The 14165-nt window shown below is 41.6% G+C and overlaps 1 protein-coding gene across 1 annotated transcript in view; it reads right to left on the bottom strand.

Annotated features, from left to right (window-relative positions):
- reln (reelin) overlaps window positions 1-14165 on the bottom strand; it is a 395099-nt gene that overhangs the window by 252756 nt on the left and 128178 nt on the right. The window contains exon 4 of the mRNA XM_060877712.1: window positions 10824-10894. Coding sequence (XP_060733695.1) covers window positions 10824-10894 — 71 coding nt within the window. The remainder of the gene's footprint in view (window positions 1-10823; window positions 10895-14165) is intronic.

A 14165-nucleotide genomic window follows, 5' to 3' on the forward strand; every position in this document is an offset into this window, starting at 1 on the left:
GTGCTGGCCGACGAGCCTGGGATGCAGGTGTGCTGGCCGACCAGCCTGGGATGCTTTTGTGCTGGTCAACATATGTTGTCTTTTGGATGATAGTATAATCCCAGCAAGACCACTACAAAACCCATTCGTTACATATCACATTTCTTAGTTCATATTCATAGTTAAATAAAGACCACGACAATTTTCTAGAGAATTGTAATTCACTATTTAATAAAGAAAAACATTAGGGATATTCCTATCATTTACATGGCTTTTTCTTTATATATATATATATATATATATATATATATATATATATATATATATATATATATATATATATAAGAATAAGCCATGTAAATGATATTACAGTGTGATGGCAAATGTCATTGTCCAATAACTATCATTCTGTATGATTTATATGCTGCTTCCCTCATGGAGCTCGGGAAGTCAACATTTGTTGGTATTACTATATTTAATTTGTGGAGACACTTTAATCCCTAACGAACAATTTTTAAATGTTTTTATTCTTTGTTATTCAAAGCTTTTTGAGGTTTGTTTTTTCAGTTCTTTATTCAAAAGAGGGAGCAAAAGAAATAACACACTTATAATTAAATATATTCCAATATATTGTGTTTTAATCTTATATTAATGTGTTACATAGAAACATACACAAGCAAAAATAAAGGTTGTTCCCATAAAGCTCATTCCAGCAAGATCATACTGGTTAACCAGCTACACCAGCCCCGTTTTGCTTGAAAACAGCATGACTATGCTGGCCACCCAGCTATACCAGCACTGTCCAGCATTATACCAGCACTATACCAGCATGAACCAGTAAAACCAAGCCTGAACCAGCATGGAATTAATGCTGGTATATGCTGGATTTTTCAGCAGGGCAGCCCCTTTACTATGATACTCCTAAAATCCAGTAAAACCAACTGCCTTCAGAAGTCACCTAATTAGTAAATAGAGTGCACCTGTGTGTAATTTAATCTCAGTATAAATACAGCTGTTCTGTGAAGCCCTCAGAAGTGTGTTAGAGAACATTAGTAAACAAACAGCATCATGAAGACGAAAGAACACACCAGACAGGTCAGGGAAAAAGTCTCAAGCCTTTAACATCTCACGGAGCACTGTACAATCCATCATCCGGAAATGGAAAGAGAATGGCACAACTGCAAGCCTACCAAGACATGGCCGCCCACCTAAACAGACAGGCCGTGCAAGGAGAGCATTAATCGGAGAAGCAGCCAAGAGGCCCATGGTAACTCTGGAGGAGCTGCAGAGATCCACAGCACAGGTGGGAAAATCTGTCCACAGGATAACTATTAGTCGTGCACTACACAAATCTGGTCTTTATGAAAGAGTGGCAAGAGGAAAGCCATTGTTAAAAGAAAGCCATAACAAATCCCATTTGCAGTTTGCGACAAGCCATGTGGGGGACACAGCAAGCATGTGGAAGAAGGTGCTCTGGTCAGATGAGACCAAAATTCAATAGACTATGTGTGGCGGCAACCTAACACTGCACATCACCCTGAACACACCATCCCCACCATGAAACATGGTGGTGGCAGCATCATGTTGTGGGGATGCTTTTCTTCAGCAGGGACAGGGAAGCTGGTCAGAGTTGATGGAAAGATGGATGGAGCCAAATACAGGGCAATCTTAGATGAAAACCTGTTAGAGTCTGCAAAAGACTTGAGACTGGGGCAGAGGTTCACCTTCCAGCAAGACAATCTGACTGAGCTTGAGCTATTTTGCAAAGAGAAATGGGCAAAAATTTCACTCTCTAGATGTGCAAACCTGGTAGAGACATACCCCAAAAGACTTGCAGCTGTAATTGCAGCGAAGGTGGTTCTAAAAAGTATTGACTCAGTGGGGCTGAATACAAATGCATGCCACACTTTTCATCTTCAAAAAAAAAATTGGACACCATTTATCATTTTCCTTTCACTTCAAAATTATGTGTCACTTTGTGTTGGTTTATCATAAAATCCTAATAAAATACATTTTTGTTTGTGGTTGTAACATGTCAAAATGTGAAAAGGTTCAGTGAGTATGAATACTTTTGCAAGGCACTATAAATCACCCTTAAATATTTATAACATTTCCTGGGCTAATTTCTATTACCATTTCATTAGAAATTCGTCATAAAACGTGCCAAATTTAAACATGCAAATGTGAATTCAATACCCGATCGGTTGAGGCTTGGGTTAACAATGAACTTTAACTCTGTCAGCCTACAGGGTGGCAGCATAAATTGGGCTACTATTAGTCAATGAATGATAGGAGGGAGGAAGGTTCGTAGACAGAGAGAGAAGAGGAACGGCATTAGTATTGGTCTGAGTATAAGGATGCTTAACATTGTTACAATGCCGGGGAAAGGTAGAAAGCTGGAAGACATGATGGATAGAAGAAAGTTAGATATACTGTGTGTGCAGGAGACCAGGTGGAAGGGAAGCAAAGCACATAGTATCAAAGGGGGATACAAACTGTTTTATTATAGTGCGGATAGGAAGTAAAATGGGGTAGGAGTGATCCTGAAGGATGAGTTGGTAATGAATTTTTAAGAAGTGAAAAGAGTGTCAGATAAGGTAATCAGCAGTTAATCAGGAAAAAAGTCATCAGGAGTTATGCTCCATAAATAGGCTGTGAGTTAGAAGAGAAGGAGAGATTCTGGAGTGAGTTAAATGAGGTGATTGAGACTATTCCCAGATGGGAGTAAGTTTATTGAGCAGACTTCAATGGGCATGTTGGTGAGAGAAGCAGAGATGATGAGCAGGTGATGGGCAGGTTTAGTGTCAAGGAAAGGAACCTAGAAGTTCAGATGGTAGTGGAATTTGCTAAGCGGTTGGAAATGGCTGAAATTATTATTATTATTATTAATAATAATAATAATAATAATAATAATAATAATAAACTTTATTTTATAATAGCGCCTTTAAAAGTAGCATCTCAAAGTGCTTCACAGAAGAAAAAGCAAACATACAATTATACAAATAATATGTTAAAATAAGTAAGATATAAAAACACACCAAATCAGAACATACTATCAAAACAAGTAAGTTAAAAAAATCAAGTAAAAGCTACTCTAAAGAAATAAGCTTTAAGGGAGGATTTAAATACACTAAGGGATTCTGCTTGCCTTATCTGAACAGGCAAGTAATATCAGAGTCTTGGAGCTACAGAAGAAAATGCCCTATCAACCATATATTTTAAACGGGTATTAAAAGGGCAGTTTTCGAAGAGTGGAGTGCACACACAGGTGTGTAGGGGGCTAAAAGCTCAGTAAGATAGTGAGGAGCCAAACCATTCAAAGCATAGCGTAGGTAAGCATAAGATCTTTAAAATCCACCCGAAATCTGACAGGGAGCCACTGTAAGGACTCCAAGACTGGAGTGATGTGATCCCTTGTCCTGTCCAGTCAGGATTCGGGCAGCTGAATTTTGAACCAGCTGTAATTTATTTAGGGTAGCGTTTGAGACCCCGACCAGCAAAGCATTACAATAATCAATACAAGAAAACACAAAGATATTGATCAACTTTTCAGCCACCGGGAGTGACAGCATAGGATGCAATTTGGCAATGTTTTTTAAATGAAAGAATGATGTCTTTACAGTGTTCTGAACATGGGGAACAAATGTTAAATGTGCATCAAATATCACCCCTAAATTTTTTTTATTTTGTTTGGAATTCTAGTGTAGAATCATCCACACTTAAAGTTAAAGACCCAGCCTTACGAAACTGGTAGGGTGAACCAATGAGCATTACCTCCGTCTTGTCACTGTTCAGACAAAAGAAATTTTCAGACATCCATTTTATTATCTCAGAGATACATTGAGAGAGAAAAGACACAGCCACATTAACATCAGGTTTTGAATGTACATAAACCTGAGTGTCATCTGCATAAAAGTGAAAGTTGAGACCAAGTGATCTTAAAAGTTGTCCCAATGGATAAATGTTAACACTTATTTCCACAAGAGAAAGGAACATAAAGTTACCTAAAAGAGTGTAGGAAGGAGTGTGCAGATAGACTACATTCTATATAGACAAGGCAATCTGAGAGAGACTGCCAAGCTATGGTAGAAAAGAGTGTAGCCAAACAGGATCGGATGGTGATGTGTAGGCTCTCTCTGATGGATAGGAGATGAGGAAAGACAGAAAAGAAGGCCAAGGGGTGGAAGATGAAAAAGGAGAAGCTGAGTCAAGCTTTGGGTTGTCAGATAGTAATCACCTTCCAGATGACTGGGAAACTACAGCAGAATTGATCAGGGAGACAGGTAGGAGGGTGATAGATGTGTCATCTGGAAAGAGAAAAGAATAATAGCTCTGATACTTCTGAAGTACAGGTGAGCATTCAGTGGAAGAGGCTAGCTAAAAATAAGTGGGACATAGAAAGGACTGAAGACAGTAGACAGGACTACAAGGAATTGCAGCACAGAGTGAATAGGGATGTGGCAAAGGCCAAACAGAAAGCATAAAATGAGTTGTATGCCAGGTTAGACATAAGGGAAGGTGAGAAGGACTTGTACAGATAGAGATGGGAAGGGTGTACAACAGATAAAGGTGACTAAGGAAGGTGCTAACAGGCAAGGAGAGTGTGCAAAGAAGACAGAAGGAGTATTTTCAGGAGCTGATGATTGAAGAAGGGAAGAGGTGAATAGGGATCAAGGAATAGGAAAGATTAGAAAGGAGGAGGTGAGGAAAGCTCTGAGGCGATTCAAGAGTGGAAAGGTTGTTGGTCCAGATGACATGTGGAGGTGTGGAAGTGTCTAGTAGAGAGAGCAATGGAATTTCTATCTATATTGCTCAACAAGATTTTAGAAAGTGAGAAGATGCCTGAGGGATGGAGGTTTTAGTTCTAGTGCCAATCTTTAAGAACAAGGGTGATGTGCAGAGTTGTAGCAACTACAAATGTATGAGCCACACAAGGTAGGTATGGGAAAGAGTAGTCAAAGCTATTAAGAGGGTATTTGTAAGCAGTAGTATGGCTTCATGTACAGAAAGAGCACAACTGATGCAATGATTGCTCTGAGAATGTTAATAGAGAAGTACACAGTATGTCAGAAGGAGCTGCACTGTGTTTTTGTGGATTTAGAGAAAGCGTATGCCAGCGTGCTGAGATAGGAGCTATAGTATTGTATAAGGATGTGAGTAGTGGCAGAGAATATAGTTCAGGATGTATGAGAGGAGTATGACAGCAGTAAGATGTGTTGTAGGTCAGACAGAGGAGTAGAGGAGTTCAAGGTGGAGGTGGGGCTACATCAAGGATCGGCTTTGAGTGCATTTACATTTACAGCATTTGACAGATGCCCTTTCCAGAGAGACGTACAAAAGTGATTTTAAGTCACTATCATTGCATACTTAAACTCTGGTTTACTAGGTTACAGACTTAAGATACCATGAGCCTAAAACAGTGTTCAACATTTTTTTTAATACACACATCAAACAAACAGGGGAGAAAGTCCTAGTTCAAGTATTTCATGAAGAAGAAAGTCTTCAACCATCGGTACTAGAACAGAAAAGAGTTGTGTTGTATACTTACCGCTTACCCTAAGAGATGGTGGGACCAGTTGAGAAATGCTGATAGCTCTGAGGGTGTGAGGTACAGTGCAAGGAGTGATAAGGGCTTTGAAGTAAGATAATATGTCTGCCAGACATGCTGAGATCCAAACAGAAGCTGTGGTATCTGAGGGTGGCAAAGAGAAGATAAGTTGTGTATAGCGATGGAAAGAGAACCCATGTGAGAAAATAACTTTACCAAGAGAGTGAGAATAGAAGAGGACCAAGTACTGAGCCCTGTGGGACACCAGTGGAGAGTCTGTAGGGAGCAGATGTCACTCCCCTCCATGTTACCTTATATAAGTGACCTTCCATGTAGGAAGCAAACCATCCCCATGCTGATCCCCAAATTCCAAGACTCCTAAGGGTGGACAATAATGTCTTGTGGTTGGCCATATCAAACGCTGCTGAAAGGTCAAGGAGGATGAGGCAAGATTAGAAGGTCTTCGAGATAATCTGAAGCATTGTGGAAGTGACTGGATCCAATGGGCAGGTGGTAGGACTGCAAGACCGGATGAGTTGTAAAATCTCTTCTGCTACTACGATTAAAAAATGTGACAACGAAAGAGTAGGGGAATCCTGACTGTGGGATGTAGATGCAGTCGGGGCAGAAGTGAAGGTCATGCAGTTTTTCTCAATCTTCTCATGGTAAAAAGAAGTCTTCTGCAGTCAGGGAGGATGAAGCAGGTGTAGCCGGGGGGTTGAGTAGAGAAGAGAAGAAAGATTGAGAGGTCAAGAGAAAAGCCAAAGAGGAGATTCAGTGATGTGTTAAAAGAGAATATGAAGTTATTGTTGCGAGAGTAGAGGATGCTGAGGATAGAGCTAGGTGAAAACTAATGATTCACTGTGGTGACCCCTAACAGGAAAAGCCGAAAGTAGTTCAAGAAGACACATGTACAAGTACAAGGCAATATACATACATACAGTTACAATTAAAAAAAAATACTATAATGTATAATGAAAAATGCTTATTATTTATATCAAAGTACTTCAGCAATTTGTATTTTTGTACCCTAAAAAAACTATAAAAATACTTTCTGAGATGTCTATGTGACAAAGAGAAAAACAATGCATGCTTCCATTGTCCAAAACTTGCCCAGGTAGATCAAACATTTCTAACAGGCTAATTGTACAGTATCAGTGAAGGTGAGTAACTTACAACTTAGGTTTAACTTTCTTATTTTTAGCAAAATCAAATGGAACATTCTTTGCAGTTAAGTTTTGTTTTTTATTAAAGCCCAAGTAAAATCTTTATCCAAACTGGAATTTTAGTTTAGCATTTAGCTTCATATGTTCAGCCTAATGTTAGCAAAGCATTTGATGTAAAAATCAAAATGTGCAACACTACAGACCTAAAACTATAACAATTTGAATAAAAACAAGCTTAAAAAATAAAACTAACTCAAAATTATAAAACAAACAGAAAAAAACAAAACCTCTGAAAAGAATGCATGCAGATGTCTTTCTAGAGTTTAAGAAACATAAATTTGAGGCAGACAAAATTGTTTACAGGGCCCTCACAGGTCTCACATAAGAAGTAAAGGAGTAGATGACCAGTAGCTGGCCATATTGTCAGCTACATTGGTGTGAAAAAGTGTTGGCCCCTTCCTGATTTTTTATTTTTTGCATGCTTGTCGCACGTTAATGTTTCAGATCATCAAACAAATAATATTTAATTAATTAAAATCAATAACAAATATTAAAGATAACACAAGTAAACACAGCATGCAGTTTTAAAATGAAGGTTTTTATTATTAAGGAAAAACAAAATCCAATAATACATAGCCCTGTGTGGAAAATGTGCTTGCCCCCTAAACCTAATAACTGGTTGGGCCACCCGTAACAGCAAGAACTGCAATCAAGCATTTGTGATAACTTTGTGATAAAATGAGTCTGTTACAGTGCTGTGGTGGAATTTTAGTCAACTCATCTTTTCAGAATCATTGTAGGGTTTTCGAGCATGAACCGCCTTTTTAAGTTCATGCCACAGCATGAGGATACAGTAGGATACAGGTCAGGACTTGACTAGGTCCTTCACTCTAAGGTATTCATTTTGTTTTTCTTCTGCCATTCAGAGGTGGCCTTGCTGGTGTATTTTGGATCATTGTCCTGCTGCAGAACCAAAGTTCTCTTCAGATTGAGGTCAAGAACAGATGGCCACACATTGTCCTTCAGGATTTTTTGGTAGGCAGCAGAATCCATGGTTCCATTTATCACAGCAAGTCTTCCAGGTCCTAAAGCAGCAAAACAGCCCCAGACCATCACACTACCACCACCATATTTTACTGTTGGTATGATGTTTTTTTCGGAAATGCAGTGTTACTTTTACTCCAGAAGTAAAGGGACACACACCATCCAATACTTTTTTCTCGTCAGTCCACAGAGTATTTTTCTAAACGTCTTGGGGATCATCGAGATGTTTTCTGGCAAATCTGAGACAAGTATGTTCTTTTTGCTCAGCAGTGGTTTTCGTAACTATGCCATGCAGGCCATTTTTGCCCAGTCTCTTTCTTATGGTGGAGTCATGAACACTGACCTTAACTGACTCACTTTTTCACACAGAGCCATGTGGGTTTGGATTTTGTTTTCCCTTAGTAAAAAAAAAACATTCATTTAAAAACTGTATGTTGTGTTTACTTGTGTTATCTCTGACTAATATTTAAATTTGTTTGATGATCTGAAACATTAAATTGTGACAAACTTTAGGCAAAAAAATAAAAAACAAAAGGTGGCCAACACTTTTTCACACAACTGTATATAGAGATTTATGGCACGCCTTAATTAGTCAGATATAAGCTGTTGCTGTGGAACATGCTGTGGAACTGTGAAAAGCATTTTAAGTATTTTTAAAATGGAAAAATTGAATATTATTGTAGTGCCTGATTGCTATATTTTGTAGATTATTTGATAGACTAACAAGAGAGGTATTTGGTATTTTATTTTGAAAAACATCATGATGTATTTTGACCTCCCTATATATACTGCTCAAAAAAATTAAAGGAACACTTAAACAACAAAATGTAACTCCAAGTCAATCACACTTCTGTGGAATCAAACTGCTGACTTAGGAAGCAACACTGATTGACAATCAATTTCACATGCTGTTGTGCAAATGGAATAGACAACAGGAAATTATGGGCAATTAGCAAGACACCCCAATAACGGAGTGGTTCTGCAGGTGGTGACCACAGACCACTTCTCAGTTCCTATGCTTTCTGGCTGAAGTTCTGGTCACTTTTGAATGCTGGCGGTACTTTCACTCTAGTGTTAGCATGAGACGGAGTTTACAACCCACACAAGTGGTTCAGGTAGTGCAGCTCATCCAGGATGGCACATCAATGCAAGCTGTGGCAAGAAGGTTTGCTGTGTCTGTCAGGATAGTGTCCGGAGCATGGAGGCGCTACCAAGAGACAGGCGGTACATCAGGAGACGTGGAGGAGGCCGTAGGAGGGTAACAACCCAACAGCAGGACCGCTACCTCCGCCTTTGTGCAAGGAGGAACAGGAGGAGCACTGCCAGAGACCTCCAAAATTACCTCCAGCCGGCCACAAACGTGCATGTGTCTGCTCAAATGGTCAGAAACAGACTCCATGAGAGTGGTATGAGGGCCCGACTTCCACAGGTGGGGGTTGTGCTTACAGCCCAACACCGGGCAGGACATTTGGCATTTTCCAGAGAACACCAAGATTTCACCACTGGCGCCCTGTGCTCTTCACAGCTGAAAGCAGGTTCACACTGAGCACACGTGACATATGTGACAGAGTCTGGAGATGCCATGGAGAACGTTCTGCTGCCTGCAACATCCTCCAGCATGACCGGTTTGGCAGTGGGTGGTGTGGGGTGGCATTTCTTTGGAGGGCCGGACAGCTTTCCATGTGCTCGCCAGAGGTAGCCTGACTGCCATTAGGTACCAAGATGAGATCCTCAGACCCCTTGTGAGACCATATGCCGGTGCGGTTGGCCCTGGGTTCCTCCTAATGCAAGACAATGCTAGACCTCATGTGGCTGGAGTGTGTCAGCAGTTCCTGCAAGACAAAGTCATTGACGCTATGGACTGGCCCGCCCATTCCCCAGACCTAAATCCAATTGAGCACATCTGGGACATCATGTATCGCTCCATCCACCAATGCCACGTTGCACCACAGACTGTCCAGGAGTTGGCAGATGCTTTAGTCCAGGTGTTGAGAATTCTTTGTAGCAGGGTGGGAGGAGCTTTGTCTCCACAGCTGCGTTAAATTGTTAATTAGTGGCTCTTTGTTCAGTGTGGTATCCAACAGCTCATGGGGCGATTCAGAATTGATGAGTGCTTGAATTTGTAAGTTTATATTATATTAATTTCTGCATGTCTTTAAATATATTTAAGTTATGTAATGCTTAGTATTATTGTGTGGTTCATATTTGTAATCATTGTGATTCATTGATTTTGTTATGTGTTTAAATTCTAAAATTTTGTTTTCTTGATTTAGATACCATACAACTCTGGACTCATGATTGCTTGAAAATAAAATGTTAAGGAACTGGATTATTTGGGCACACCATCCTGGTAGCACCTTGCCTGAACTAGCCTCTATTTTATCAGTAGTTTACACCAGGTCTGGGAGGAGATCTCTCAGGAGACCAACTTGTTTTAAAGACATTACATTTACAGCATTTAGCAGACGACCTTTCCCAGAGCGACTTACATTTTTATCTCATATTTTATACAACTGAGCAATTAAGGGTTAAGGGCCTTGCTCAGGGGCCCAGCAGTGGCAGTTTTGGTGGATGTAGGAAACGAACTCACAACCTTCCAATTGGTAGCTCAACACCTTAACCTCTAGGCTACCACGTCCCCGATTTTGGTACCACGTTTTGATTACATCAAAGTTGGATCAGCCTGTAGTGTTTTTTCCACTTCAATTTTGAGTGTGACTCCAAATCCAGACCTCCATGGGTTAATAAATTTGATTTTCATTGATAATGTTTGTGTGATTTTGTTGTCAGCACATTCAACTATGTAAAGAACAAAGTCTCAATCATTCAGATTCCATACTTCTTAATGAATGATACCACATAATTATAACATAATTCGAAACTGCATCAAATGTAAAACATCTATATATTCATTAAAGTTACATTTAATGAAACAAATTTTACTTTATGCAGTAACCATGCAGCTATAACAATTTTTTTCAACAATTTCTCTAGAACACAGCCTAATTCCTCTAGACACAATTCACCTCAGACCTTCTTGGAACTGATCACTCTCTGACTATTAATACATATGAAAGCATTCTCACCTTCCAGCTCACACAACTGCTTGGCCAGAGTGTCCTTAAAAATTATCTGTCCATGATGCATAGCTGTAGCCCTGAGAGAGAGAGAGAGAGAGAGAGAGAGAGAGAGTTTATTATTAAAAACTGTTGTCTTTTGAGACCAGAGCGGATGTGAATGCAAATCGGAAAATATATAAACAGTTGCTGCTGTAGACATGGATGTATATTGGATAAGTGTGTATTTGGTGCATATCAGTGCAGTCCACACAGTTAAGAGTGTGTGTGCTGTTCTCGGTACAGTTCAGTTTAGTTGCTGAGGAGTCTGATAACTTGTGGAAAGATACTGTTACAAAGTCTGGCCATGAGTGCCCGAATGCTTTGGTTCCCTTTTCCAGATGGCAAGAGGTTGAAGAGTGTGGGGTCATACACAATGCTGTTTGCCTTTTGAATGCAGTGTGTTGTGTAAATGTATGCGGTAGAGGAAAGAGAGACTCCAGTGATCTCAGCTGTCCTCAGTATCTGCTGCAGGGTTGTGTGATCCATGCAATTCCCAAAACAGAGAGTGATGCAGCTGTTCAGGATGCTCTCAATGGTCATTCTGTGTAACATAGTCAGGATGGGGGAAGGATATATTATTTTCCTCAATATTCTACAAACAATACCCCATAATGACAACGTGAAATCAACATTTGTTTGAAATCATTGCAAATCAAAACATTTGTTTAAAATCATTACAAATTTATTTAAAAAAAAGAAAAAAAATTAAATGCATGAACATGTATGTGGTTACTTTAAAGAGTAACCACATAAAGAATTTTATTTAATTAAAGTATCAAAATAGTTAAAATAAATGAATTTGACAATGAGGTATTCACACTAGCTTTAAATGGAACACAATTTAATACCAGAAAGCAATATCTCAGTTAACAGACTTACTGAAAGCAGTTTCTGTATGAGGAACATACAAAATGAATTAATCAGATATAAAATGTAGAAAATGACTTTGAGTATCACAATACTACTTTGAATACTCACAGCTCATAGGGGTGCTGAATAACTTATATGGGAGACAGAGGGAGATGATAGAGTACAAACCAGAAGTGTTTATTAAAACATGCAGCGATCAACAGGCAAATGGTGAGAGGGATAACAAGGATGATGAGAATGTTGATAATGAAAGAGCAACTTCAAACACACACATGACTGACAGTCACAGATAAAGAGACTTTCCACAACTTCACAGACGACAGGGGACAATGACAACGATGATGACGATAACTGGAGAGAGAGACGAATTATAACACAAAGGGTTAGTAGAGTCAGGCATGTTGTAACGATACACTCCAAAGAGATGTATGTATTAACGAGACCAGACGGGGAATGAATGAATGTGGCAGTCATTTTATACTGTGAGCAGGTGAATGTGAACAGGTGACGGTGATTAGTATTCAGGCGAAGTGGAACGTTGATACACAAACATACCTAATATACTAACATACTGACGATAAAATTATTGGTGACTATGGTGCTGACTTTGAACTGCCGTAGCAAGGCCACATCTCAAAAAAAATTATTCATGGCAGAACAAAGGAATTGTCTCCAACCATTATGAATTGTGTCTTAACTGCTCTATCCTGCTACAGTTAAACAAGGTGAAATATAGTTGCTTTTCAAGACCTTATCTCATTGCAGGACAGCACAATGGATTGACCACGCCTTCTTGACTCTATACATTTTGCCATAAACTCAGCTTGTTTTCTTAGAGATTAGAACACTGCTGTCATGTGCAACGAACCGCCGGACGAGCGTCGCCATAGAGACATGTCCCCGGAGTACTAGCGCGCTTCCGGACTACACTTCCCATCAGCCACCGTTCTTCCTGATTACCGCACCAGCTGTTCCTCATCTCCCATTCACATAAAATCACGCCAGAACGTCTTTCCTGTGCGAGGTCTCGACTAGTCATTGTACAGTCACTCTGAGCGTTTCCAGTGTTCTATCCTTCGGCTTTCTCTCCTGTTTTCCCTCTCTGTATTTCTGATCGTTTGCCGCCTGCCCCGACCTTTTGCCTGTCCCCGATTCTGATTCTGCCCTCTGTCTCTCACTACTGTTTGCCGATTCTGATCTATGCCTGTCTGAATCTGCCTGTGTTTAAGCATTAAACACTTACTGCTGCAAATGGATCCACAGCCGTATGCCTCCTCCTTATTACAGGAGACCTCGCCATCCGAGGATCCAGCAGCTGTCGCTCAGCTGACCACTCAGGCTCAGCAGCTCGCCGGTCACCACCAACAGCTGACACGCCTCACTCAGCTCACACAGGAGCTCGCCGCGGCGTTGCAAGGGCTGCAAGGAGCCGCCGCTCCACCGAATCCTCCAGCTCCAGCACCGATTCCCCCGGCCGCGGTGTATCCCGCTCCTGCTACCACTGGACCCCGCCTCGCCTTTCCGGAAAAGTTTAACGGCGAACTGGGAGGCTGTCGGGGCTTCCTGATGCAGTGTTCACTGTTCGTGGCGCAGCAGCCGTCCCTGTATGCTACGGATGACAGCCGCATAGCCTTCGTCTGTTCCCTGCTTACAGGTAAAGCATTGGATTGGGCCACCGCCGTGTGGAGAGAGAACGCCTTCCCCACGTTCGAGGCTTTCCTCGCTCGGTTTCGTGCTGTTTTCGATCACTCCGCCTCGGGAGAGAGCGCGGAGGAGCGCCTGCTGGCCGTGTCTCAGGGCGATCGCACCGCGGCGGAGTATGCCCTTACATTCCGCACTCTCGCCGCTGAAGCAGGCTGGGGGGAACGCCCCCTGCGACTGCTCTACCGCAAGGGTCTGAATCCAGATCTCCAAGCTGAGTTGGCCTGCCGGGATGAGGGAAGGAGCCTGTCCGAGTTCGTGGATCTCTCCATCCAACTGGACAATTTGATGCGCTCCCGGCGGGCGCGGGCCCCTCCACGCGCCGTCACACGTCCTGCACGCGCCGAATACCCCGAACCCATGCAGGTCGATTACACACGTCTCACGCCGGAGGAACGTGATCGCCGCTTCCGTCTCCGTCTCTGATTCTACTGCGGAGAACTGGGACACCGCCTGCCGACCTGCCCAACCAGACCTCAGCGAGGACGATATTACCCGGTGAGTCGACGTTCCGTCACCCCACGGTCGCCGAGCTGCGCCAAAATCGGTGTCGGGATTCAGGGGGAGAGTGTGGAAATCAGTGCCCTGATCGACTCGGGTGCAGCCGGTAATTTTATGTCTTGGGACTTCGTTCATACCCATAACGTTCCTGTGATTCCTTCTGTGTTTCCTCTAGCAGTGGAGGCGATAGACGGACGACCGCTGGGAGAGGGGCGCATTACACACCTCACCAGGAGG

Source organism: Tachysurus vachellii, chromosome 9 (genome assembly GCF_030014155.1).
Source record: "Tachysurus vachellii isolate PV-2020 chromosome 9, HZAU_Pvac_v1, whole genome shotgun sequence".
Lineage (NCBI taxonomy): Eukaryota > Metazoa > Chordata > Actinopteri > Siluriformes > Bagridae > Tachysurus > Tachysurus vachellii.